We start from the raw sequence: 27,511 nt of genomic DNA, 5'->3' as shown, positions 1-27,511 counted from the left end.
GTCGCAGCTAGTAGTTACTTGAGGGTACACTTTGTCCACAAAAGTGGTGTCAGCCCCTCTTTGGACCTGCTGTTTTTGTTGACGATCTTGTTTAAATGTGTTACATTTGCATGTGTCACACATCTTTAAAAGGGAGGACGCTAGTTTGGAGGACAATTTCCCCAAAGAGCCGGTGCCTCGTCTGCAAAAGGCTGCAGCGGAGAAGGCAGGCGGGCGGGCGGGACAGGCAGGAGCGACCGCGGCGCAGCAACGCCTCCTCAAACGAGCAAAAAGGAATGGATTCGCGGGTGCATTGATTCGCGGGTGCATTGATTAGCGGCAACAGAGTGTGCTGCCTCAGTGCTTTATGAAGTCAATTCATCAATATCAGCGCAGGGATGAAATGAGAGCAAAAAATAGACCTAAATGAAACGAAATAAGCTGATTTCACTTGCGAGCTAAAGTCACCCGCAGTGACGCAAAGAGAGAGCGAGGGAAAGGAAGATGGGTATCGGAAAGAAAACAAAACGGAGGGACGTAATATGATGATATATGGCTGACACACAGACACACGCACACTGTCACAAGAGAGAGAGAGAGTAACACCTCTGGTCAGCTTTGACATGTAATCATGCTCATTCCGTTGGATGGTGGCCATTTAGAATTCAATTAGGGAACAGTAACTGTGTCGGTCCATTGTCGGCAACGAAATGGACATTTCTTGAGCCATTATACACCACCACAAATCCATCTCTACACACAAGCGTCTTTTCCGTCATAGTACAAAGGCCCTGTTCAGATGTGTGTTCCAATCTACGTGGGGCTTTGAGATGTGGCCATGTATTCATTATTGAAGTAAGAGAAAATAAAGGGTTAGGGTTAGGCATAGTTTTACTGAGCACATGGTTAGCTTTAGGCATCATTTTACTGTCTGAGGTTAGGGTTAGGCATAGTTTTACTGACAGTAGAACAAAGCCTAACCCCAACTTCAGTTTAGGGTTATAGGCTTAAGAGCAGCTTAAGATGCAACTGCTGCGGCAGAGGAAACACTGCAGCCGGTGTCGATTGTAAATCGATTAGTTTGATTAAATGTTGCCCCCCCCCCCCCCCTACATAAGTGTTCTGCTTAGAGCTAATCACTTAATGGCAATCTAACCTTTTACACCACACACACACACACACACACACACACACACACACACACACACACACACACACGTCTAAAAGTGTTTTTCCCACTATCCGTCAGTGGTCCAGTAACAGTCTTGAAGGTGTGTTATTCCAGGCATGAGGGATGTAACCAGGCAGTTATTCTCTAAACCGATACAGACACATATAGAGTGAGGGCACATGTAGTGGACTTGTAGAGAGATATTGAGTAATACCATATACTACTGTACATATACTAGTGTAAGTTAATCATGTTTCTCTCTGCTGTGTGAAGGTGAAATGTTTTATATAGGGGGGATAGTATTTTATGTAGTGTGTTGCACGATGCAATGAATCATATTTGAAGCAATACATTGCTGTCTGTTCTGTATTTGTTTGAGGAGGATGAACAGTAGCATTCTTGCCAACTCCTTTTATATTTGCATTGCTTTCATAACTGTACTGTAGGCCTACTGTATTTTAATGCCTAGTTCATTAGCTATACACAGACTCTCTCAAATAAAGAAATGCAAGTATGTAGTTGGACATGAGAAAAGTAGAGGGAAACTGACCGAAGGAAAGAGAAAAGAAAAGAGCGAGAGAGTGCGAGTGGTGTGTGTGTGTGTGGGTGTCGGGGTGATTTAAATCAATCTTTTGAAGCTTTCCCATCGGAGGCGAGTCCATTCTTAAAGCCCTTGTTTGTTTCCAAAAGTCACCAATGTGCTCATTAAAACGTCGGCGAAAGGACATGTGATTAAAGTCCAATGTCAGACAGATTGCCCTCTCCATTCTAAATAGCCACTTAATCTGTATTGATTCTATAGTTATGCTGCGTTTCCAGACCTCTGTCCACCGCTCTCTGAACTGCAACCTGTTTTTTTTTTATTATTCTCTTTCCCGTCTGGTATCTGTTTCGCATTACTGTTGGCCACTTGTGTATATAATTCATCCTCAAGCTCCCATCAGTATCTATCAAACGACTTCCAACGTGGATTCCAGCTACATTTTGTTTCTGGGGGCCACCGATTGTTTTGGCCAATATGTGCTCAGCATGACCCGTTTGTCGTTTTTTCTTCTTCAAAATGGTCAGTTTCCAGGAAACAGAGAAAAGAGCCTATATATTATAGTCACAGTGGATCCACCATGTCCTTAAAACAAGCTCTTGTTAATGCTTTTTATTCAATCTATCTAAAAATACACCATGTCTCTGTCTGTCTGTGTGTACGGCAGTAACTCGAGAACTGTTCGCCACCAAATTCAAATTCGACACAGGCGTTCCACACCCACACAGGGGGTGCAGTGCCCGGTGTCAAGTCGGTCGGACCCACGGTTGTACAGAACCACCACAAAAGGCCTCTGCCCAGGATCAGGACACGGCCCCTGCCCAGACTCCATATATGGAGCTGGCCTGTTCTGACATCACAACACGCCATATTTGGGCATGACAGAACTCCATATATAGGAATAAATGGACACAGAGAGACAGATACTGAAATCTCCATATGGGCATAAAAAGGACACAGATGGGTGGAACGGGTACAATAGGTATTGCATAGCCGGGTGGGGCATGGATCTCCAACTTCCATCACTACCGACTCGGTGCTCTACAGTCCAAGACCACAACCACACTTAAAGGGATAGTTCAGAATGTTGTCTTAAGCTGTATGAAATACTTGCCATTAATATAGTGGTTGCAACTGTATTTATTGATTGCCCGAGTCCCGTGGTGGGAGTTCTGCTCTGGTTTTGGTGAAATACTAGGTAGTTCCGGTCAATTTGTGGTGGGCACAGGGGGCCACGCATTAAAAGTAAATTAATTCACAAAACTAGCAACAGTTGCAACCACTATATTAATGGCAAGTATTTCATACAACTTAAGCTAAAAAATTGTGAACTATCCCTTTAACCACTTTCACTTCAAAAATAGCTCAAATAGCTCGCAATGTCCCATTTATGAAGAATGAAAAAACTAAAAGTTAAAATCGTCTCTGTCTGTCAGGTGGAAACCTTAATGTTCAAACCTTTTCAGGATTTCAAATTCTAAAATAGCATATGTAGCAGATCTACAAGCTCAAAAGCGTGTGGATCTGCTATATTTGATGCGTTTGTGTGACACTGTATAGTATGATTAAAGGTAGGGCAATAACAGGAATAAAGGTTGAGGCTCAGGCGCCATCAGGCGAAGTGCCACAGGGTTGGTCCAGCATACCAAATGTGTTTGGTCTTTGAGGTGTTGAAAGTGTTGCAGGAATCCAGTACCCCCACTCATCCTGTGCTCACTGCTTATCTGCAGTTTAATGAGATCTATTGAGAGCATCACTTTCCCATAGAGCTGCGGTTCTCTGCAACCTTTTCTGGTCCGGGGCCCACTCGGACATCTCGAAAATATAAATGATCCATCATTCGATTGACTGTGGTTCCGGCCTGGAAAAATGGAACTAACCTACAGTATACATTAAGTTTCATTCCTTTCATTTCATTAAGTATACATTCCTGTGTATTATGAGGTTTTAAAGAAGAAAACCTAGAGTTTTTAATATTAAAGTTGTAATATTATAATTAAAGTGTTTTGCCAATTATTTGGGGACACACTTCCAATATCCTCACGACCTACCAGCGGGCCCCCAGCCCCCAGAAACGTAACAAGACCCGTCGAGACCACCACTTTCCCCTCTGGTTATACTCCAGTCACTTGTCACGTCCATCTATCCACACAATTCTTGTCAGCTTCCCACCTTCATGTAAATACTATCTAATCTTTGTGGTGGGAACCTCCTAGCTTTCTCCTCAGCAGCGACCTGAAACACTAGCTGAGAAGGCGCTCGGGGACGGGCGCTCTACACTGCTCGCCGTCTGATTGCAGAGCTTCCTAACCTCAAAAGGTTTCTTTTTTCCTTCAAAGAGCCCCTTGGGCAGTCCTTCACCGCATAACCTCCCCCCCCCCCCCCCCCCCACCCCCCCCCACCCCGACACACACAGCCGCTGCTCTGCATGAAAATAAATCTGCTGCCTATTATCCGTTGTGTGCTATATCATGTAGTGGAAAGTCTACGGTGTCTGCGGCGTGAGAGCCGAGATGTGAAATTGATTTTCACGCTTAGTAAAATGCATCGGTGACAGTGCAGCCCTGCGCTCGAGGTTGTCGTTTCCGTCTCTGACACACCTGCCAGTCTGGAAAGACGAAAGCACGACGCTCCCTGTCCCTGACTTTTAGGTAACATTATGATCTTTTGGAGACGAAAGGCCGACGTGTGGTCGTTTCTCTGCAACAGTTATCATTCCTTTATGGTTGCGTGTGTTTAATGAGGTGCACGAAAGGACAGCGGCACGGTCATCTTTGATGGTCTCACCGCAGTCTTTACACGTAATTAAACAGCCACATAAGACCACTTTATCATCGCTGCCATTAATATGATCCAGCCTTTTCCTTTGACGTGCATTACAAAACACGCCGGCAGCCCAGCCGGCCTGTGCCAAGGCCTTGATGGAGCTTGAGCTCATCAAGTGCATAAACATGGCCTCGCCGGTTGAAAGTCATCATCTTCCTAATCGTCCAAAAACACAAACATTCAACCGACTGCATGGACAGATATACCGTGACAGAAATTATGAGGATGAAACGATGCGTGCCACCGTAGCGACACACGACAGCTGTTACATGGAAATCGGACAGGCACACAACTTAAAGGATCACTCTATATGTTTTGTTGACATGTTTTGGAATCTTAACCATGCTATTCCTGGTGTTTATGCACATCTGCATAACTATAAAGCTTTGATATAGATTTTCTTTAACACTAAAATCAGATTCAGATTTCTAATAATAAGGCCTATTTCATCCCACCCAGCAGAGTACTTCTCAGGTAAGTGCAGGGGAAAGGGCGTCTTCCTCATGGAACACTGACACACTGCCGGGTCTCTCCACCCATTCAGCTAAGGCCTCCCTGTTCTCTTGGATCACCTATGGTTCTGGTGGATCAAACTTGTGCATAATTCGTAGGATATGTAATACTGAATGAGGGCAAAAATAGATGAATGCAAAGCTACTTTAAGGCCTTTCTTTTGACTTAGGATTTGTGCAATGGGACTTTAAAGAGAACTGTCTCAAGCTAACGCAACAGACGGCCAGTTAGCCAGTTGAGGGGAGGGGAGGGGGGTAGGAGTTCCCGTCGTGAACAGGGAAGTCTGGAGCACAGAGAAGCCAAAAGCGGGTGGCTTTGGAGTGCCAAATGCCTGGAGCCAAGCAGCCTTCCACTGGGCAGCACAAGCAAAGCCAGCAGTCTCCCAGGCCAGCTGTCCTAGACTGTCGAGAGCTGCACAATCTGGCTTTTTTTTTGGGGGGGGGGGGGGGGGGGGGGGATAATGCTATTAAGAACCCAGATACTTCCTTCTGGATGGTCCCAGAAAGCTGTGGTCTATGGCGCTACGTCCCAAACCTCAACCAGATATCGACGCTGTCGGACAGAAACCTTGTATATCTCCAACGCCTGACATTTCCTGACAAGTAACACTTTTGGACAAGGATTCCACCCGACAGCGACGGCATGGTGGAGGGACAGAGGAACATAATGGTATAATTATGTCGATCATGCGCTGATGAGGCAGAGATGAGTGAAGTTAATTCAGTTATTGGGTTGTTTAAAAAAAAAAACATGGTGGCTCATCCCTCCGTGTTTACATGTCGTGTGTTTATTCACAAGTACAACCACATGTGTAACGCCATTAAAATCCATGTTAAGTCTGCCTCCATCTGTGTCCTTACTGGCTAGAAGTGGGGCGGTAAGAAATGAAAAAAAGACTGTTTAACATTAATAAGCTCCGCTATGCTTGCCATGGCACCTTTGTAAAATGATAAATAAATAATAATAAAATAAGAAAGCAGGTGAAATCATAAAATATGAAGGCGGGGAGTGTCGGGAATGATGACATATGTCTTGTTTGAAACATTTGCGCCTGATTTAAAATTTCCAGCTGGTTGATGCCGTATGGGTCTAATTAAGCCGGAACGTATTTCCTGAAAAACAGATCTGAAATAGAACTTCAGCTCCCATTAATCAGTGTTTTTTTTTTTTCTTCTTTCCCATGTCAGCCCTCTACAGTTTTAATTAAAAGTCCCTTGGAATAGCATTTCACACATGTCATTTCCTATCTGAACACTCATACCATATCTAGGACGCTCGTTATTACCCAGAATGCAGTAGTGCGGCTATCCCTGACCACCTGTCAGTGTTCCACAGACCAGTCCGTTGTAAGACAGTAGGACAATAATTAGTTTTGTTTAGCCCCCGTTTGTTTGTTGTCTCTTTGTTCAATAACAGAGCTCTCCCCATCTCTCTAGTAAACAGAAAATACAATTTGAGGTCGGGATAGCTTTTTCATCCAATCAGAATAAATGGGGGGTTTTCTTATGTACTTTTTTTCCAAGTACATTTTTGAATTGTACTTTTACTCTTATATGCTATATAAGAGCAACGATTTCTTGTTTGCCTGTGAATAATATTTTGAGAGAGGACTTGGGGTGTCCCGTTTGGTTGAGGGAACAAAATATTTTGCTTTGAAAACTAGATTTTCTTTGTCCAGCTCATGAATGTAGCCCGCTAGTGTGATTATAGTGACTAACAAGGCAGAAAGAAATGTATATAATAATCGTAACCCGTGGAATGGTGCATGAACCCCCACCACTATTGTGTCTGCAATGGTTATGGACCCACCCGACACAATAGTGGTGGTCCCCATGGTTGCTCTTATAGGACAAACAAGTGGAATCGTAAGTGATAAAATGAATACATGTGTGGAAAATCTTGGAATTGGAATACATAACATTGAAGCTGATTAGTGTGTACTCTATGGACATTGAATCATGAAATTGGTGACCCACTGGAAAATGCTGTGTTTACTAAAGAGATGGAGAAACGGAGCAAGCCCTGCTACTAAATATAGCAGTGGTTTTCAACAGTCCTCAGTTACTACAGTACAGGGGGTCTGCCAGATCTTTGTGAGGTAGGATTTATTGTTACACTAACCACTTGAAAACACCCTATAGCATCGATTCTGAGGAGATCAGCTATTTTTGGCAACAAGGTTTGGTGTACAGGGAAAGAAAGAGCAAACCGAGTGAGTACAGAGGGAAAAGTCAAGTTTACTTGACTTTAATATTGGCATTTTCAGTGGTGACAGTGGTTAAATTGTCTGAAAATACACATTAACATGAATCCAGCAAAACACTGATAATAGCGCTGTCAAACAAGTCTATGAAGCTATCTATGAAAATATTTAAACTGCAAAACAATTTTATACAATACATAGTCTATGCTCTAGTCTATAGCAATGATCACTATAGAGCTTTACTTGTTTTTGAAGAATGTATGTTTGTGAACTATTGTTGGCGTACATCTCATGCGTCACTACGATACTTTAGTAACTCCGTAATTATTACGAAGCTCTGCATCGTCTCGGAGCTTTCAGACTCGAAACTTCTGATCTCAACGACTTTGAAATTCCACACAAACTATGTTGCTGTCTAACAATACTGCAGACAGTAACTTGTCCTTCGTCTGGGGGAGAAGGAAAATAAATGTGGCTCTCATTTTGTTTTGTTTTGTTTTGTTGTTCTGAACAATTCCACCCAGGGGTAATGCAAATGAATGGTGGATTGTGCCAATAGGCTGCAGCTGTGAAGCACATGAATTGCCTCTCTCCCGCTGATGAGTAATGAGCGAGACAGAGATAAAAGACTGTCATATTGCGTTTCGTCATCACAGTCACAATACTGTTTCATTAATTATTTTTGAAAACCAGTTTGACTGCACTTCTTAACCACTCAGACCCTCTATACTAGACAGTAAACAAACTGGGCCTGAGTTGGCCCGGCATGCACTTGGACAGATATTTTCCCATGTAGGCTACACCACACATTGCCCAAAATAGCTCTACAATCTCAATGCGCTCAATCTTAATAGAGCTATTTTTGGCTAATGCCCCCCCCCCCCCCCCCCCCCCCAGAATATGGTGTTCAAGTGGTTAAATACAAAAACTGGACCTGCCAGATTAAGAACGACAATATCTACAAACTCAACTCAAACATCCAGCTGTCAAAAACCTTGGTGTTAGATTCCTTTGACAGCTCCTTTACATTAGATAAATAAACAGATTAGCTCTGTTGGCAGGTTCCTATCAGCCAACAACCCGGCGCACGCACGCACGCACCTGGAGATGACAATCCATGCCTTCATATCCTCTCCATTACTGTAATTCCTTGTACACCGGAATCGGCGGTCTTCACTCAGGCGCTTGCACCTGGTTCAAAACGCAGCTGCTCGCCTCCTTACTTATACCGGCGATATAACCCCAATTTTAGCTGCACTTCATTGGCTCCCTGCCAATTTTAGAATTGATTTTTAAAGTGCATTTTGTTTATAAATCTCTACGTGGGAGATTGGGAGGGCTGGCCCCTATCAGAACTCTTGTACTTTTACACCCGATCAGAGCACAGAGGTCTGCAGACAAGCCCCGACAAACCAGGCTAATAAGCAGTGGGTGACGGTGGCTTGGCCGCAGCAGCCCCCAGGCTCTGGAAGCCTATTAAATCTCTCCTTAAGACTCACTTGTCATTGGCTTTTAATCAAAGCACCTGAGGTTCTTTTATCTATTTGATTTATGTGTTTTGTTATACCATGTGACCATGTGGGTGCACATGCATATGTACGGTGTTATGTTGATGCTTTGTTTCTCTTTGGTCAATTCCAATCGTTTTAAATGTGCTCTATAAATAAAGATACGAGTTGATCGAGGCCGGAGATTGAAAACAATCGTGATATTGATCTGAAGTCAAATCAGCCAGCCAGTACTTGAAAGACATGCATGTTGTGTTTCATCTACTGAGCAAAGGGGCGGGGGTGTTTGTACAGGGACTTAATAACCGCTCAGCATTTGGTCAAATTACGGTTTAATTGCGTGTCTCATCCCTAACGCCAATGGACATATTGCTCCGTTCCAATCCCGTGCGTCTTTCAAAAGGCGTGTGTTTGACCCACAGGGCGTTCTCTTCATCAGGACCAATTTGCCAGCCACGGCCAGCGAGCTAATTATATTTTATGAGCTGACCCCTTTGAGTTTTAGGCGTGATGCGGGCAGCGCTTTGATTAGGCTCCTGCTTTTTATCACCTCTGAGACTCTTTTTACGTTGTTATCAGACTTTGTTGCTGACAGGCCCCCGCATCCTCCAAGGTTGCACACTGCAGCAATCGTGTGCGCATAAATTTACCATTCGGTGTCACAGGAGTTCAAGAAGTACTTCACTGGCAACATATGCCTCATTTGTGCCTCGCTCTCTTTATGGAGATCAGAATAATTGGACTGAAAAACACTGGTTCTCAACGCTGGGTGCAGGCCAGGGTCCAAATGGACCCTTCAGACTGGCAGCTCAAATCTAATTTTCTTTCCAGATTGGAGTGGGATTGTTTTATGCAGTTTGAACAAGGCTAATGATTGTTATTCATTCATTATTTGGAAAATAATCTAATTCAATTTTTTTGTTTTTTTTTGCTGTTGAAACATGACTTGATGAAACCAATCTGATTACAGTATGCGGGTCCATTCGTACCATTTTTACACTCTCAGAGTTAAATGAGTAAGTGAAAAAAGTAAAGTAGTAAAGTAAAGTAAAGAAAAAAGTAGAAAAAAGGAAGGGATATTGCTAATTAAATGCAATGGGGATCCTTGGAACTATAACAAAGTTGAGAACCACTGAATTAACTCTGAGGGAGTGAGAGTTACTGACCCTTAACTCATCAAGGACCCCTGGTGGTCCCCAGACCCCACATGGGGAACCACTAACAGACTGCAGCACTGACGCATACATTTGAAATTCACGTCACATTCACGTCACAAGAGTTCAAGAGGTAAGAAATTCCATCAGCAAAAATGCCTCATTTGATTTTTTACTCTCTTACAGAGACGAGTATAATTGGGACTAAAGCGTAGAAGGTAGACAATAGCTCTCCAGCGAGGAGTTTTTCCAGGGACATTACACAAGCTATAGCTTGCTTTATCGTCCAAGCAAAGGCCCGGATACTAATTGAGTTTGTGGAATTACGGAGAGACTATAGTTGAACAGCAGTCGGAGCAGAAGGCCCGCTCTACGGACGATTTGTCCAGCACTGTGCTGATTCAGCAGGTTGTGGAGGTCAGGACAATGGAGGGAAGTAACTGTGGAAGTACTGTACACTGTACACTGTACACTGTACTTTGAAAGGGCTCTGGCCACTGAAAATGATTTTATGAATGGAGGGACGCTTTGGATATCATGTCCATGGCACTCACATATATCCCCAGTGTTCAAACCCATCAACCGCGACTGTGCTCCAACATCCTGTCACCTGGCGTTATTAGCACAAACGTCTTAGCATAAACAATGGTAGACGTGGACACTCGTGCACTCACAGCCAGGAGGATCAAAAGAGCTGCGTTCCTCTGCAAAAGATCAACTATTGTCTGCATGAAGACGCTCAGGGCGCCGCATCAAAAAAGGGCAGACTCCAGGAGCGCCGAAGCGCGATGCTTGGGCACTCGGGAAGTGGACCGAGTCTTTACCCTCGAAATATGCGACAGACAGTTCAGTAGCTCAAAAATGCTTTCTGTGGACACGGCCCCCCTTACTTAACTTCAGTATTCCCGTTTTTCACTACATCATACTTCCACTCCGATACAATATAGATTAGATTGTACATTTTGGTACTATATATATATACTATTTATTTTTAACTTTTTTTGGGGGGGTGGGGTGGGGGTGCCTGCTTTAAGTATATCTTGACCCAAACACCTTTGAACTTTGACTCGAGTGCAAAATTTGGAATACACACAATTCACACGTAACAAGAGTATATCCAAATTGCGCTATTCTTGCTCCCTTTACTTACTGTAAGTATAAACCAAAACAACCGGTCAAACATGAAAGGTCAAGCGTTTGCTCACCCTAAAGAACTCCTTGGTGGAGCCTGAGTCCAGCGTTCCGTATGCTATCTCAGTCTGCTTGGCCAGGTCCTCGGCGCTCTCTATGGGAGACACCATCCTCTCCACTGTCAGGAAGGCAGCCAGGTTGGCTGTGTAGGATGAGATGATGATGAGGGTGAAGAACCACCACACGCCACCCACGATACGCCCCGACAGAGACCTGCATGGTGGCCACAGAGTGAAGGAGGGCAGGACATCAGGGGGTTAACTCATTAAGCCATGGCAGATTTTTTTTTTTTTTTAAGTCTTCTACGTTATTTTCTGAAAGTGGTGCTCAAACTTTTTCATGTTTAAAAAAATAAATAATAATATATATATATATATATATATATATATATATATATATATACATTCAAAGATTTGCACAGATTGCCATGATCTTTCAAAAATAGCAGATGAGCTTGTATATCTGCTCATAGCTTAATATACCTGCTATTCTTTTATAGCTAAGTAGGCCTATAAAATAATGGTTAAAAGTGGTTAAAAGCTAAAGTGACATAGATGCTCTACTAAACTAAACTAACTAAAATAATCAATCTTTTGAAAATAAATAACTAAATCATTCTCCATTATGAATCATTTTAGGGTGTGGATAAAAAAAAAAATTGCCTGCTAATGTTGAAATGAAGCATCATCTTGACTTGACTTTATTCATTGCAGATTCACTGCCAAAATATTTTACGATTCCGACATGAATGCAGTGTGTTATTATTGTATAATCTCATCTAGTGCAGCTCATCAAGTGATCTCTATGATCTGGCAATTTGGTTAATGTGTCTAATTGCACTGGTCATCAGCAATTATTTTTAAACCCCTAAGAGCATAAAAAGCCATTCTGTGTCAGCAGACTCAGCACTGCATAATGCAGAGAAGTGGCCAATGGATGTCATCTTTATATATATATTATATGTTCAGTAATCATCTTGATCATTAACCCCCGACGCAACTCAGGTCAGAGTTCACGGCCTACAGAGAAAAGGCAGGTCACACAGCCTGAAGACGGTATCGATAAAACCATTTTAGTCACGGCAGTCTTAGTACGCACAACTGTCAAACTCAATTAAAACCCTCCAACTCAATTTAATATAATGGGTGCAATTAATGGGATACGGGGGGTGCATGCTTCCAATCGGCAAAGTATAAAGTATAGACAGAGCAAAAAAGCCATTTAGAAGATTGTCCATTTGGAAGATAGATTCACATCTAGAAGAGAGAGAGAGAAGCAGATTTAACGCCAATGCTTTTCTCTACTGTTCGGTTTCCCTGTCCCATCCAAGACATATAGTTTGCCACAAGAGTTTGCAATTTCACTTTTTGAGCAGCGCTAGACACTCCCAACAGTGACTTTGTGTGTGAGCATGAGCTATTCTATAGTGAGTAGGAAGGAGGGGCTATACAGCCCTCCTGCTTAAGTCAACAACTGTGCTCGATTCCTGATTGGGACCTATATAATATAACATTTGAACCTGGATCTCCCGCGTGAGAGATCAAACATCCACTGCTGCTCATCTAATGAACCCTACCATTCTATATCTGGGCATGTCAAAACGGCCATAAATAGACAAATATCTGGTGCACAGTGTTAAAGTAATGGGCGAACGTTCTGCGAAAACAGCTGATCTACATCTGGTCGATCATAAAGCCAGAGTCCACGGCCATGATTTGCGATGCAACAAAACAGTTGCAATACGTTGTGAAGATAAATCACGGCCGCCTGACCGATCCACCTCAAAGTCGTCGTGCGTATCACAGAAGGAGTGCGTTGTCTCGCGGTTTGTCCAGAACTGCTAAGCTGACCCGTACCCGTATATGGGCAAATACTGATGACAGTGATTTCCATATATGGGCAGAAAAGGACAGACACAGAGACCTTTATGGGTACATCCAGAGCCATAGAGTATAGACAGAGTTACGCAAAGTCCGTTCATGGGGCCAGTCCAATGGCGGCTCTTCTACATAGACTTCTATTGGTTTGTCCCCATTTGAAGCCTTGAAATAGGGACAAACCAATAGAAGTCTATGTAGAAGAGCAACCGGACGTTTACGGAATGCATTGGAGTCTACGGGCTCGCGCGAGTACATGAACCACGTGACCGTGCTGTTTTCTGCCCCCTCAATATCGCAACTCTTCTGTTAGATGGCTCTGGGTACATCCAAGCACATTACATAACCGAGTGGGCGCATGCATTCCCGACTTGGATCGTTCCTGAGTACCAAACGGCCACCAGTCGTGTTGTAGCTTGTAGATTGGCTATTTTCGGATATCTGAAGTGTAAAATACTGTCAGGTGGAAAGTGGTTAAACTGATTTTGATACTATATAATAACTAATAATTTTACTGGGGGACCACTTTAACCCCCACATGATATGGGCATAAAAAGGGACACAGAGAGGCCTGTGCACAAAGCATGTTATCACATGCAGTCGCAACCTTCTACTTCACAATATTGATACATTACCAGTGGTAGAAAGTACCACTGGACTGTCAAGTACATTTACCGGTACTTAACATACTTGAGTATTTCCAATTGCCAATACATCTCGGATCCACATATTGTACTTTTACTCCACTTTTTTTTAAACACTTACATTCATCCATTTGAAAATCTACAAGCTTGTGATGCGACGCATTGTGAGCTTGTAGATTTGGAATTTTGGAATTTTATACATTTGAAAACTCGAAATGGGACATTCTGCATAATGAGTATTTACTTTGGTACATTTTGATGCCAATACTTTTGTACTTTTACTCAAGTACATTTTTAATTCTGGACATTTGACTTGTAACAGAGTAGTTCTGGAGTACTGTTCAAAGACCCACCTGGGGGAGATGTCGCAGCCCTGCTGCATGAAGGCGCCCAGCGAGAACCACAGGGAGTTGAAGATGCCAAAGTCGTTGGGGGGGTCGGGCGGGGTCTGTGGGTCTTTGGTCTCGTCCTGGTCGTCCAGGTTCCACTCGTACGGGCTGAAGCGGCTCACCAGGAACAGAACCACGCTCACGCCAATATAGGCAAACACTATACACATCCAGATCTCATAGGCCAGCGGGTCCAGGAAGGAGAACACCCCGGGTTTGGACTTTTGGGGTTTCTTTATCATAATGGAGATGCCCAGACTCATAAAGGGCTTGGAAAAGTCTATCACCTCCTCTCGAACCAGTGTTATGGTGAGAGGCGCGACAGCTATATCTGCTCTCTGGAAACAGGGGGAACACGGTACAGCGAGCGTTAGTTCCCGCGCACGGCACAAAGCGAGACAAACCGGGGTCATTCTACACCGGTGGTTCTCAAACACATTATGCATTTCACCGGGGACCCCCTGGAAGGCCCACAAGGACCCCTGGGGGGTCCCCCGGACTCCACTTTAAGAACCACTGCTCTAAACAGTGTGAAAGATTGCAGCCAGAATCCCAGGTTCTCCTACAAACTTTAGGGAGAATAACATTTTATTGTTATTATTATGATTATTATTAGATTATATTAAAATATAATATTAGGCTGTTCATTAAGACATTCATCTGAGATGAAAACATGCTGCTTACATCACTGGCGGGTGGAAACCTTATGCATACAGTATGTCCGAATCTGTTACTTTAATTATTTAATTTATCAAAAAACTGTACCAATGGATATAAAATCCACAGACACACATTCAAAAATAGAAAAAACTTGAACTATGGAGGTTTCTGCCAGAGTAACGATCGTTTTTCAACCCAAACAGACTTAGTAAGTCCTGAAACAAGAGACACGAAACGAGAACGGTAGGATAGAATTGTAGGGCAGATAAATGTTACATAATATTATTATGTGAGGATACTAGAAGTCCCGCAACACTTGACTAATGCATGAGAGATTGAGACAGAAGGCAATATAAACACATTCTTCACGATGAGAGACAGCAGAAATGAGAAACAGACTTTGGGGTTTCTGAATGACAAATATATTTAGATAAACGCAGAGAAGCAGCTTGGAAGGAATTCAACAAGGTGTCATGTTTGCAAGTTTGCCTCGAATGGATCGCTATTTATTCCAAATGCTATTTATTGTTTTTGAGAAAATTTGCAGAACGACTCCAGGAGATTAAAATTAATCTTTATCAAAAAACAACAGCGCACAGATAATGGAATAGCTGCTAAAAAAATCAATTAAGAAAAAACAAAACAAGTGCATGACAATAGCTAATGAAAGAAAAGTAATTATTAATAACCTTCACCGTGAAAAACGAATAAAAATAAAACCTTCTAATTGAGCGGTTCCAAACCTTTTCTGGCTAAGGAGTCAGGACTCACTTGAAATCTCCAAAGCGTTGGTGGACCACCACATCTGACCACTTGTTAAGTGGTCAAATGCGTGGGTCCATTATTTTTAACTCATTCTATGCCAAAGCTGAGAATTTACATCTGTGCCAAAATTTCTATTAATGCAGAGAGGTCCCTTTTTATTATCATCCGATTAGCTTGGAGTTGCTGTAGCTAGCGGTAACTACATTGATTTGTCAAGGTTTTAAAGAAGAAAATGTAAAAACAAGTTGAAACATTAAGCTTTTAATATTAATGTTAAATGAATAATAAAAAAGCCAATTATTTGGGGGCCCACTTGCAATATCTAGACAGGCCCCACATTGTGAATCGCTTCACCTAACAACTGCATACAAATAGCTAGTAGTGAATGAAAATAATGAATACAACGCTAGCCATAAAAAACCCAAAGAAAAACAAAATGCCGCAACAACAAAATCCTAATTCAAATCGTGAGTGATATTGCTAATCATCTCCTACTTCTCTGCTTGATATACAATACATTTCGTCAGTTCTGTGTCCAACGACAAATGGCTTTGATTTAAAGTCGCACACTGTTCAACGGGTGACTGTGATGAGGAACATGGCAACCCCAGGCTCTCTCCAGCATTCCAGCTCGCATGCCATTCATCAGGCCCCCCCCCCACCCCCCCATCCCCTGAAGAGAAACCAGTTCTGGCATTTGCATTATGTTTTATCTTCCAAGCTGTTTCTCTTCGCCCAACACCCTCCCTTACCCCCCTCTCCCCATTTTTTTGTTTTCCTGCTCCATATCATGGCATTCTACCAAAAACGCTCTGAGGTGGCGGCAAGCACTTTTCTTCTCTCTTCTCTCTCTCTCTCTCTATTTTTTTTTACATTCACAACCATGGGTTTTTCTTTGTAAAAACAGACGCAAATAATTAATCACTTCAGACAGTGTTTCTGCAGCTAGCGTGTGTGTGCGATTAATTAAATAACCGCCACTCTTCAAAGCGTTGCGGTTTTGTATGAAGGACACTTATTTGTACTGTCTGCTCTGTATTGTCTTCCACACACATAAATTAAGGAATATAGCGGCTGTTTTTAAGGCGACGCACCCGCGGAGCGTGTTCCTTTACAAGGTCAAAGCGAGTGAAACGCAAACACACCCTGATATAACGTGACAGTGTTGCTTTGCGCGCCCCGTCAACGCTGGGCTATATAACCATTTAATCCTCGACGCCAGCAGCAGTCAATCAGCGGTGAAGGGAAAACAAAACACATAAAATGCACAGCCTCCGAGCCCAAACCTCTAAAAAGACAACTAAAATCAAATTAATTTACTGGTCAGAAAGGTCAACGCGTGCATAATCGTTAGCGCCCGTCGCACCTGCCGTAAAAGCTACAGGAGCAGAATGCCTTGATAGGGGTTGACAGGTAGGCACTAGGCAGTGGTGGAGGAAAGTAACTACTGGAAGTACATTTAGTCAAGTACTAGGTGCAATTTTGCAGCCTACATTACTTTACTTGAGTACAGCTGGTCAATATGTTCAATACTTTTCTACTCCACTACATCTCAGATGCATCTCAGATGCAAATACTTTTTACTCCATTACAATCATCTGTTAATTATTCACTTTTGTTGCTGTGTAGATTTAGAATATTTATATTTTACAAAACAACTTTTAAAACACACTTAAGTAATCAAAAGTACATTTTCTTTTCATTATCAATGCACTGCGGTATTAAAAAGTTGATTTTAAAGTGTGAACGTTTTCAAAAGATTACAAAGCAATATCTGTAACGAAAATAGCAGACAATTTGAATCCTAGAAATGTAGTGGAGGTAAAAGTAAAGATTGTATTAGATGTTGTGGTCTAAAATGACAAATATTCAAGTAAAGTACAGACACGTTTGAGTAAATGCACTTAATTACACTCGCACCACTGTAGAAAGAAAGGCTTGAGGAGGTTGTTGACAGGTTGATGGACCTTTTGTTCCCCCCCCCCCCATCCCCCCATCCCCCCATCTTCCATCTGCGAAGTGGACTTCCAATTTGGAGGGTAATTTGCTCACGATAGCGGATCAAACGAGGCAATCTCTGTGGTTGATAGCGGGGAAATTGAACAGATGAAGAGAGCGTAACACTCATGCATTTTGCATTGCATCTCTCTCCCCTCCCACTCTCCACTCAACAACCTGCTGTGACCTTAGAGCAGTGGTTCTCAACCTGTGGATCGCCCCCGTTATGAGCTTGTAGATCTGCTATTTATCTATCGAACAGATCGAGTCAAACTAAATGCCGTGCCTCAACTACTACAATTCCAAGTGCTCTTCAGGGTGTGTGTGTGTGTGGGGGGGGTGCATACTTAGTTTAGACTAGTCATTGGTTAGACATGGGTTAAGGTTAGGTTTAGGTGTGCTGCCCCGTGGGAGGTTAGGTTTAGGGTGAGGGTTTGAGATAGGTTGTATGTAGATGTAGGACTAATGACTGGTCTAACCAATGACTAGTCTTGGTAGTCAATGTCAACTAGTCAATGACTAGTGTGTGTGTGTGTGTGTGTGTGTGTGTGTGTGTGTGTGTGTGTGTGTGTGTGTGTGTGTGTGTGTGTGTGTGTGTGTGTGTGTGTGTCTGTGTGTGTGTGTGTGTGTGTGTGTGTGTGTGTGTGTGTGTGTAGGGGGGTCCCCCAGATTATTTTGGGGAGTTGCAGCCTTAAAAGGTTAAGAACCACTGTCTTAGACGGAGGATCATTTGGGAGTGCGTGAGGGAGGCCATTGCGAAACCTCTGAGCACTTTGTCTGGCGAACAACACACACGCCTCTCCCCCTCTGCTCAGTGGTGGACAGTAACGAAGTACGTCTCTGTCGTCTGGAAACCTCATGTGTCCAAAAAGCTACACTTTTCAGCATTCAAATTCAAAAATGGCAAAAGTGGCAGATCTACAAGCTCAAAACACTTTTCGAGCTACTTTTGATACTTTAGTGTGACGCTGTGGAGACGAGGTTTCTGCCGAAACTATTTACCGGTACTTGAGTAATTTGCTACATCTCTGCAAATATTACTTTAAAACTTAATTTACAAGCTACTGTACTACTACTGTATTTATATTATTATTACAAAACACACGTTAACCAATTAAGCCCTATTTTCTTGTTTGGTTTTAAAAAAATAGCATATCTAAAAGCTCACAATAGCTTGTAGATTTGATATTTTTGAAAGAAATTGAAAACATGTAGTACTTTCACTTTTGCACTGTAAGTATATCTGATGCCATTACTTTTACTCAAATAAAAGTTTGAATAGAGTACTTTCACTTGTAACAAAGCATACAGTACTTAGACATTGTGCTATTGTTACTTGTACTTCAGTAAAAAAAAAACAGTACTCCCCCAACCACTGGCCCTCCGCTAATGCGAACAGCCCCGCCAAACTTTTATGGAGCGCAAGCCCCCATATGGATCTTGTTGCCTCTAAACCGCAACCCCGCCATTTAGCTGTTGATTTTGAAGCAGATTTTCTCAGCTGTGAATTTACAACGCCGCATATCCATCATACACATCAAACAATGAGCATAATTACACAATCACTTCAAAGGCATATAATTTTTCATTCATCAAAGTGATTACAGTCGTGTTTGCCATATGGTCACATTGTGTTTACATACCTACCTCTGTTTTGACCGTGAAAAGCCTGATGCAATTTGTAGCCTAAGCACAAGTGAAGGATTAATTGCAATGAACAGCACTGAGAAATGATTTCATTTTCTCCAGCTCAGGATTAGCACCAACTCCCACAATGCAAAGCCCAGTGGACAATGTGCATTATTCGTTGCTGTCGGGCGGAAACCTTTTATGTCCAAAAAACCGGTTAGGCCTACTTTTCACTAAATGGGGAATTTATAAAAAAAGTATCCAATATACCGTAGCTGTTATTTAGTCATAAGCTCTTGTTAATACTTTGTATTGGTTAAATATAGATATATAAACCCACAGACTTTCAACATTGGTCAATAGTGTAAATAGCATGAGCCTGTAGATCTGCTATTTCCTCTATTTTGACAAAGTAGGGCATTCATTAACGAGAAAAACAGAGATACAAGGTTTCAGCGCCGACGGCGACGATTTGATAAAATCTCACTCCCAGCGGAACTATCGGACTCGCCCGTTACGCGGGCGGTTTTGAGCTCGCCCGGGTGAGTCGGTGATGACCTTAAGACAGAGAAATGAGATCTCCTCTCATGTTGAAGTTCCTTGCAAACTGTCATGTAATCGTGAAATCAGAGATAGGCACCCATGGTTACTCACCCCATAGACCAGTTCGCCGACCATGCCGTTCCAGGTCTTGGTCTCGGGGTCACGGGCTCCGTACTTCCCATCCATTACTATAGACAGTTTGTACTTAATTCCAACATGTTTGGCAATCTCAGACGCTAAATCGACGCAGTAGCCTTCATATCTGTCATTGCCACCCAGCTGCAAATGATTTTTCTTGTACATCACATACGGAGCTTCCTGTTGGTTCGAACACACACTTTGGGTTTATTCACGCCCTGTGCTCAAGGGCGCTGCCTTGCACACACGCACCTTTGCATTCAGTGTCCGCACACGCACACACACACAGAGTGTATTACTATACTTACAAGGACATCAGCATTTTTGGTTGCTACTTTGGACTCATGGTCCTCACAAGTATAGTAATACAAGTGTACGCACGCACGCACGCACGCACCCACACACACACACACACACACACACACACACACAAATAATAAGCTGCTAGTACAACCACAGTCATGCAAACAAACAGCATGCACAGATGATGCACCACAAATGCACTGACACACACTGACCGGCCAGCAGACACCAGGCCTAGAGTTAGTGCGCCCGACCTCTTGGCCTGACACTACATGTGTACTTTGACATACACTTTTGAATGCAGGACTCTTTACTTGGATCAGAGTATTCTATACACTGTGGTATTGCTATACTTTTGCTCAAGTCTAATCTCTAAGTCAGTGGTTTTCAACCCTTTTCACATCAAGGCCCATTATTTCTTTGGCATTTGAGCCACGGACCACCATTTGATGACCTTTAGCCTCTCAGACACAAAAATATGTTTTTGTCATTGTTGGATACGATTTCCATGCTGTATTGATGTGGTACCATTAGGAGAGATAACAGGCAAAATAAATACTCACTCTTCTAACTGTTGAGAGTGTAAGATGAAACCAAATGGACCCATTTAAATATAAGGCTCCGTTTGGTTACCAACTCTCCATCTCTCCTTCAAGGACCACGGGTTGAAAACCACTGCTCGAAGTAGTTCTTCCACCCGCCACTAGGGGCTGTGGGGGCTGTACTGTACGGTATAGGCATGGTGTGGCTGGCTCACAGTGAGGTGGACATGGACATGGGGGGGGATGGGGGTTCAGAAGTAAATGCCAGTGACAGCACAGGGATCAGAGAGTGCCCATTCTTATCTTGTAACATGTAATTTTCAAGCACATTGCACCAAATGCGCAGGGAAAGGCTGCTATCATTCCAAAGAATAAATAAATAAAACAAAACAAAAAAAAGGATCCATCATTTGTTATCCAGAAAAGAACAAACCAAAAGGAGGAGAGGGGGATAAAATAAAAAAGTAAAAAATACTAAAAATAAAAAAATAACACGAAGGAGAGCGGAACGTGCCATATGACTCTCCTGTGCTTTTCAAAACACTATAGAGTGCAGCTACAGTCTTGTGGGTGTTTACTGAGCACTTCATCATTATATCAAACAGAAAGGAATGCTCCCAGAGAGCAAGGCATTGTCATTACAGCCACAAACAATTAGGGTGCAAGTGGGAGAGCAATGGTTTGTTTGTTCTGTGCTGAATGTATCCCGTCTCACCTTGGTTTCCCTCTGCGTTCCGACACGTGTTTACCTCCTGACTGGAGCTCTCATTAAGAGAGATGTTAAACGCTTCCTCCTGCTCTGGGGGAGACTCAGCGGGTCAGCCCTTTAGGCATACAAATTACTCTGTCCAGGAAAGACCCACTTTTATAGTCTTTTTTACTACTGTACATTTTAGTTAATATTTTCTTTTATACTGAAAATATACTTCTCAGGCAACGATACTATAAGCACGGTCAGATTTTGAGAATGTTTGGAGCGGAAGATTATTGAAACCGATTGATGAATAGTAGACTAACTAACTAACCAAACTATCAAACTGGAGGGGAAATAATGGAAAAGTCTTTATCCAAACCATGACATCTACCGTGGTCAGAGATAACCTTGGTCAGAGAAACAACTTTATATATATTTTACCTCATCTGTATTGTAGAGGTTATACTTCAACACAGAACACTCTGGGGAGCAATACAAAATAGATTGGAGCGGTCATAAAAAGAAAACAAAATTAATCTTCTTATCCACCCTCCAATACCGGTTATTTTGCTTTGCCCAGCTTGAGAAACCATTGCTGCCATCGTCCTTAGTAGTCATTCGTTGGCCAGTCTATCCCAAAATGCCATTGAACATTTACTTTGATGATGACTGACAGGTCTACTTACGTACGTATGCATTTGTATGTTTGTTTGTTTTGTAATTGATGGAGTCAACCATTCTCATTTATACCATTATTGTGATGTCACTGCTACGACAGGCCACTGGAGTATGGGAAATCAAAATGCTTTGTCACCCACACGGATACATTTGAAACACTCCTCCGTTGGCCATGTTCAAACGGCAGCCATGGCTCTTATTTTGTGCTTTTACTCCGCCGAAGTAGGTGGCGAAGGTGCGCAATAGTGAGGAAGCTGGATGCTATCATGGACAACAACTCACACGCCCCTTCACATGGAGATTGTGGGGCAATTGAGCAGGAGAAATAGATTTATCTACCCGAAGGGGAAATACGATAAGACTGTCTTAGACTATCCTTTGTGCTGGTAGCCATGAAGATTCATAATAAGGCACACGGTGGTCACTCTGTTCCCTCAATAGTTTAATTAGCTCTGAATTAACAACAGTTTATTACTGTAAGGACCCTATCCGACATGGTTACAGTGTTCATTCTCGATTCATTTGTCCTGCATAATGCAAGCTTAGTTGAGGCTGTATGCTGTTTGTCGTTTACTTTCATTCATTATTGCTATTGTATGTGATGTATTTTACCCTGCTGCGTCTACAATACTTTCTCTTGCCCTGTAACTGTATCTCAATTTCCGTGCTACCTTTGGCCACTTGCATTTCTCTTGCGGGATCAATAAAGGTCCCTGTCACATCTTATCTTATACTTCACACTGGGTATAGGCTCTACTCCCCCCCCCCCCCCCCGCCCCGTATGTGTGCTAATAACATACGAGCAAAATGGCCACCGTGTGAGTTAATGGCCAACGGGCTGGACTGTTTCAACGTGTAGTGAGTGGATGGAAAGCCCACACAAAAAAGATATGGTTCTACCCGCCCAGGACAGGAATGTATCAATCATAAAGAATCAACACCATGACCTTGAGTGGCAGAATAGGTGAAGACATTTAAAACTGCATGGAAAGTGTACCATAATAGTAGTGACCACAATGGTTCGGTTTTCCACTGAGGAGGACTCGTTGGTGACCTGCAGGTCCATTATATTTACAAATCGCTCGTACTCGTTCCAGTAACCGATCTGAAAAGAGAAGACAAGTGGTTATATCAACCCTTCACCTGGAGTCACACAAACCAAAGCAGTTCCCCAACCTTTTCTGGATCAGATCCCACTTTTTAAAACCCTGAAGGCATTTCGCGGCCCAGCCATCTCGGATCAATTAGCACAATTAGTTCCAATTGAACTATAACAAAGGATCCCTTGAGTTCCTATTGTTGAACTTTTGGAATTACGTCATATGGCAGCCAAGTCTATGGACGTTTAATGTTTGCACCCCTCACTGCTCACGAGTGTGATTTTTTTGGTGTGATTATTAAATATCTGGGGGCCCACTTGCAATACCCACCAGTGGGCCCCAGCCCACAGGTTGGGGAATCGCTGACGTAAATCCCACCCACACACTCCCTCCCTCCATCCCTAGAGTTAACACCCACCCACTCTCCCTAGGGAAACACCCACCAACCAACCACCCGACCAACCCACCCACTCCCACCCTAGCGTAGCGTAGCGATACTAATATCACTGCGTGGATATAAGTCTCGTCCCTCTCAGTGTTAGATTTTTGTCCCGCCAAATATTTAAATACTGGGCCCTGGTTGGTTATACCCTGGTTCCAGACGTATCTGGTTGGCCGTCACCATTTCGGCCATGCAGTCCTCCCATAATTGAGAGGGGCCATACATAATCTGCCTGGGGCAATATGCATCGCAAAGGCAGATGAAGGCTGGCTATGCGAGGCTACTCCCACGACCAGCGACCTCACCACCCATCCCTGTGCCTCATTCATCTGTATTGCCCATTAGCATGCTTTTTATTTTGGTGCATGCAAAGACCTAGAACATGAAGTATTGCCGAGATCTGCCACGAGTCTGGGCTCATTTAAACAACACTGCATATCCCAGTGCCTGGATGCCTCTGTCCCGGTGTCAAAAGGTAATTCAAATACCGGTACCAGTGCGTGAGTGGAGAACTGGAATGAACCCTTCATTCCTGGCACAGGAATGCGAGTGCGGTGAAAAGCATACAATTCGAGACATTTCTGTCATGCACCGCAGACAGCTTGCAAATAATATAGTCTGAGTTATTGTGATTTGTAACCAAAAAGTGAAGAGTCCCAGCCGTTCCTGTGCAAGCATTCGTGGCAGAAGACTACATGAAACCCCGCCACCTTCAGCTTCCCAGGTTTTACGGTAAATAATTCATATTCGGGCCTGTGAACTGCATACACACTTAATAATTTATCATAATATGCAAGTGCCTTGCAGAGCGAGCCTCTTCCTATCCTCTCCTCTCCACTCCACTCCCTCGCCACTGCAGCAAGCTTCAATTCTGCTCCACAGATGCTTTCTCAAACCAGTGTCAAAGTGTTTGTTTGCCCGTCTGAAATAATAATGGCTGGCTCACGATAAAACATGTTGCATATGTTGCCGCCAGTGCTCGAACCCTTTCTGGGCTGGCTACCACGCCCACCCACCGACCCACCACCACCACATTCCCTTTCACATCTGGTGCACTTTATTTTCTTCTTTCGCCTCCCATCTCCTGCTTACATCTTTTGACAGTTTTGGGGACATGAAGGGCAGGTGCGGGAGACACTGTGGGACTCCAAAAACGGCCAGGTGGCGGAGCTAGTGAGCAGCGTACATCGTGTAGCTCTCACAACATGGTTGCCTGTGGCGTCTCTAAAGCCGAGCGGATCATCTGACTCCGCAGCGGCAGTTTGTGTTTACAGCGCAACCTCTCCCCCACCCCCTCCTCCCCACCCCGCCCCACCAAAGTATTTCCCAGTCTAACAGCGCTGTCGGCCGACACTTGTCTGACATTTGTGAACCGCTGCCAGAAGTGCCAGCGAGGAAACGCGTGGCCCCGATGTCGCCCTGAGCGGCGGGGACACGCATCAGCCCCATACATCACTGGTGACAGTCACTGTTCACCCTTCATCCCTGAACTGTCACAGAGGTTATACTGTCTGGAACTCCAGGTTCTGACAAACTGCTGCCCTGCCTGTCGTCTGTCTGTCTGCTGTTCCTCCACTTTCTACTTTTCTGTCTCTCTGACCTCCGCTCTCTTTCTCTGTATCCATCTCTCTCTGTCTCACTCTCTCTGTCAATATCTCTCTCTCAGTCTCACTCTGTCTCCATCTCTCTTACAATATCTCTCTCAGTCTCACTATCTCTGTCTCCATCTCTCTCGGTCTCACTCTCTCTGTCTCTCTCTCACTCCCTCTGTCACCATCTCTCTCTGTCTGCCTCTCTCTCCATTCCTCTCCTCTGTGCGTGTTGCATTTTGGAATGAGAGTTTGGGTTGGCGTGATGCTAATTGGTGAAGACCGAGGCCTGAGAGGCGGCATAATCACACGTCACTTCAGGCCGCGTGACGACAGAGCCGACAGTGATGCGGCTAACGAGAGGAGCTGGGTAACGCGGTAGGTTCCATCTGCTCCTGGGAACCCGGGCGAGGTTACCAAACGAGACTCGGTGTCATCGTATGGCATAATGTGAGCGTACCACCGGGATTCACCTTCGTGAAGGGATGCAAGTACATTTACTATACTGTACTTAGGTACAATTTTGAGGTATTTGTACTTTACTTGAGTATTCCAATTTCCAATAGTTTTACTTCAAATATTGTACTTTTACTTAATTATAATTATTTGAAAACAGTTACTTTGTAGTTTTGGTTATCATTATAAAAAAATACATTAACCACTTCAGCCCTGTGTACATTTCAGCCATTTGAAAATGGACGATCTGCTATTTTCAAAAACATTTTGACAACTTGAAAATAAGACACAATGAGTACTTTTCTACCTTATGTACATTTTGAAGCCAGTACTTTTGCACCTTTACTAGAGTAAATGTTGAATTCCGGACTATACAGTAGTTCTACATTGCAGTATTGATACTTTTACTCAAGTACAAAACTGAGTACTTTCTTCCACCACTGGTGAAGAGTCAGCCAGGAGGAATTCATGGATCACAGTAATTGGCTATTTGGATGGTAATTACTGTCAGGAGAGGAATGAAGCTCATATCAGTGCGCTATGCCGCGGAACAGAAATACTCTCGTGTCTCTCATTCGATAGGATGGTTCGGCTATCGGATGGCGGGGGTCTCGGGCTTGAATTGTGCGGCGTGTAACATTTGGCACAGCTCATCACACCGGAGTGCTGCCGATACCATAACGGGGAGAAAGGCAATCACCGTCTCCCTGCTCCATCAGTCCCCATGGCACACTAGCCTCCCTCTCTCTCTCTCTCTCTCTCTCTCTGTCACTCTCTACCAAACATCTAGGATATCGCACAAATGCGATGAAATCGTTTCCAAAACAAGGATGAACTCAGAATTAGCCTACACACTGCATTGTTGTTAGGATTCATTTTCTTTGCTTTTGTTTTTACTTGATGTGTTCGGGCTGTGATACGGACGTCTGAGCAGTGGGTGTCAGATCATCTTTATGGCATCTGACTCGGATGCCATAAAGGAATTGTGACCAAAAAAAGTTTTCTGAGAATTGCACCCAAAAAACCTGAACTTTTAACATTCAGTAGATTTTCTGTGGTCTGGGGATTTCTGGCTCAAACAAGTGCTATGCTTTTCCTGCTGACTGTGATGTCACAGCCTGCAAGTGCCCATATATGACAATGGGATTTGCCAGCAGATGTCACTGTTTTCACTGTTTTGCAGCTCAAAAGGCTTCACAGACAGAAAAAATCCCAGACCACAGAAAATCTACTGAATGTTCAAGTTCCGTTTTTTGGGGTGTCACAAAGTCATAAAACCTAAAATAAAAATAAAAAATAAAAATAAAAATAAATAAAAATGAATGTCATGAAAAGCCCTGTTGCTTCCCCCACAACATAAAACAAACCTCACTGCACAGCATAGTTAGTACATCAGTTAGTACTGCAAGGACCTCCCAATTCATATTCATCCAGCTGAAAAGGTTTTGTGCCAGGGACCCCCAGCTGAAAAGCCTTTGTGCCAGGGACCCCCAGCTGAAAAGGTTTTGTGCCAGGGACCCCCAGCTGAAAAGCCTTTGTGCCAGGGACCCCCAGCTGAAAAGCCTTTGTGCCAGGGACCCCCAGCTGAAAAGCTTTTGTGCCAGGGACCCCCAGGATATTTTTCAAAAATATTTAGAAAATATCCTACGAGATCTACCAGCTCAACAAGGTGGCATGAGCTTATAAATCGTCTATTTTAGTATACAATAAGATCAAAGTGGTTCAACTGCTTTTAGCTAATTCCGCTGCACAGGGACACTCTGGAACCTGGGGGTCCCCTGAGGGTCCCCTGCGGGTCCCCTGGGGGTCCCCGGTCCCTTTGAGTAGCACTGCTGTACATGAAAGGTGTGTCTCACTTACCTTCTTGGCTCCGCCCAGTTTCATCTCATACACGTCTATGGTGTAGTTGGTCCTTCGACCGTAGTTGTCAAACTGGATGTTCCCCGTCATCCCCATCACTTGGACCTGACATGTGGAG

At 43.5% G+C, this 27,511-nt stretch overlaps 1 protein-coding gene across 1 annotated transcript in view; it reads right to left on the bottom strand.

Annotated features, from left to right (window-relative positions):
- Nucleotides 1-27,511, bottom strand: part of LOC308322262 (glutamate receptor 3-like) — a gene marked incomplete at both ends in the record, with an annotated part of 55,793 nt that overhangs the window by 14,390 nt on the left and 13,892 nt on the right. The window contains 5 exons of the mRNA XM_080773458.1: nucleotides 11,101-11,299; nucleotides 13,961-14,334; nucleotides 19,703-19,909; nucleotides 22,944-23,051; nucleotides 27,394-27,498. Of these exons, the coding sequence (XP_080629584.1) occupies nucleotides 11,101-11,299; nucleotides 13,961-14,334; nucleotides 19,703-19,909; nucleotides 22,944-23,051; nucleotides 27,394-27,498 (993 nt within the window). The remainder of the gene's footprint in view (nucleotides 1-11,100; nucleotides 11,300-13,960; nucleotides 14,335-19,702; nucleotides 19,910-22,943; nucleotides 23,052-27,393; nucleotides 27,499-27,511) is intronic.

Source organism: Protomyctophum bolini (assembly GCF_963924005.1).
Source record: "Protomyctophum bolini genome assembly, chromosome: 10".
NCBI classification, from domain to species: domain Eukaryota; kingdom Metazoa; phylum Chordata; class Actinopteri; order Myctophiformes; family Myctophidae; genus Protomyctophum; species Protomyctophum bolini.
This window is presented reverse-complemented; position numbering and strand designations above follow the sequence as displayed.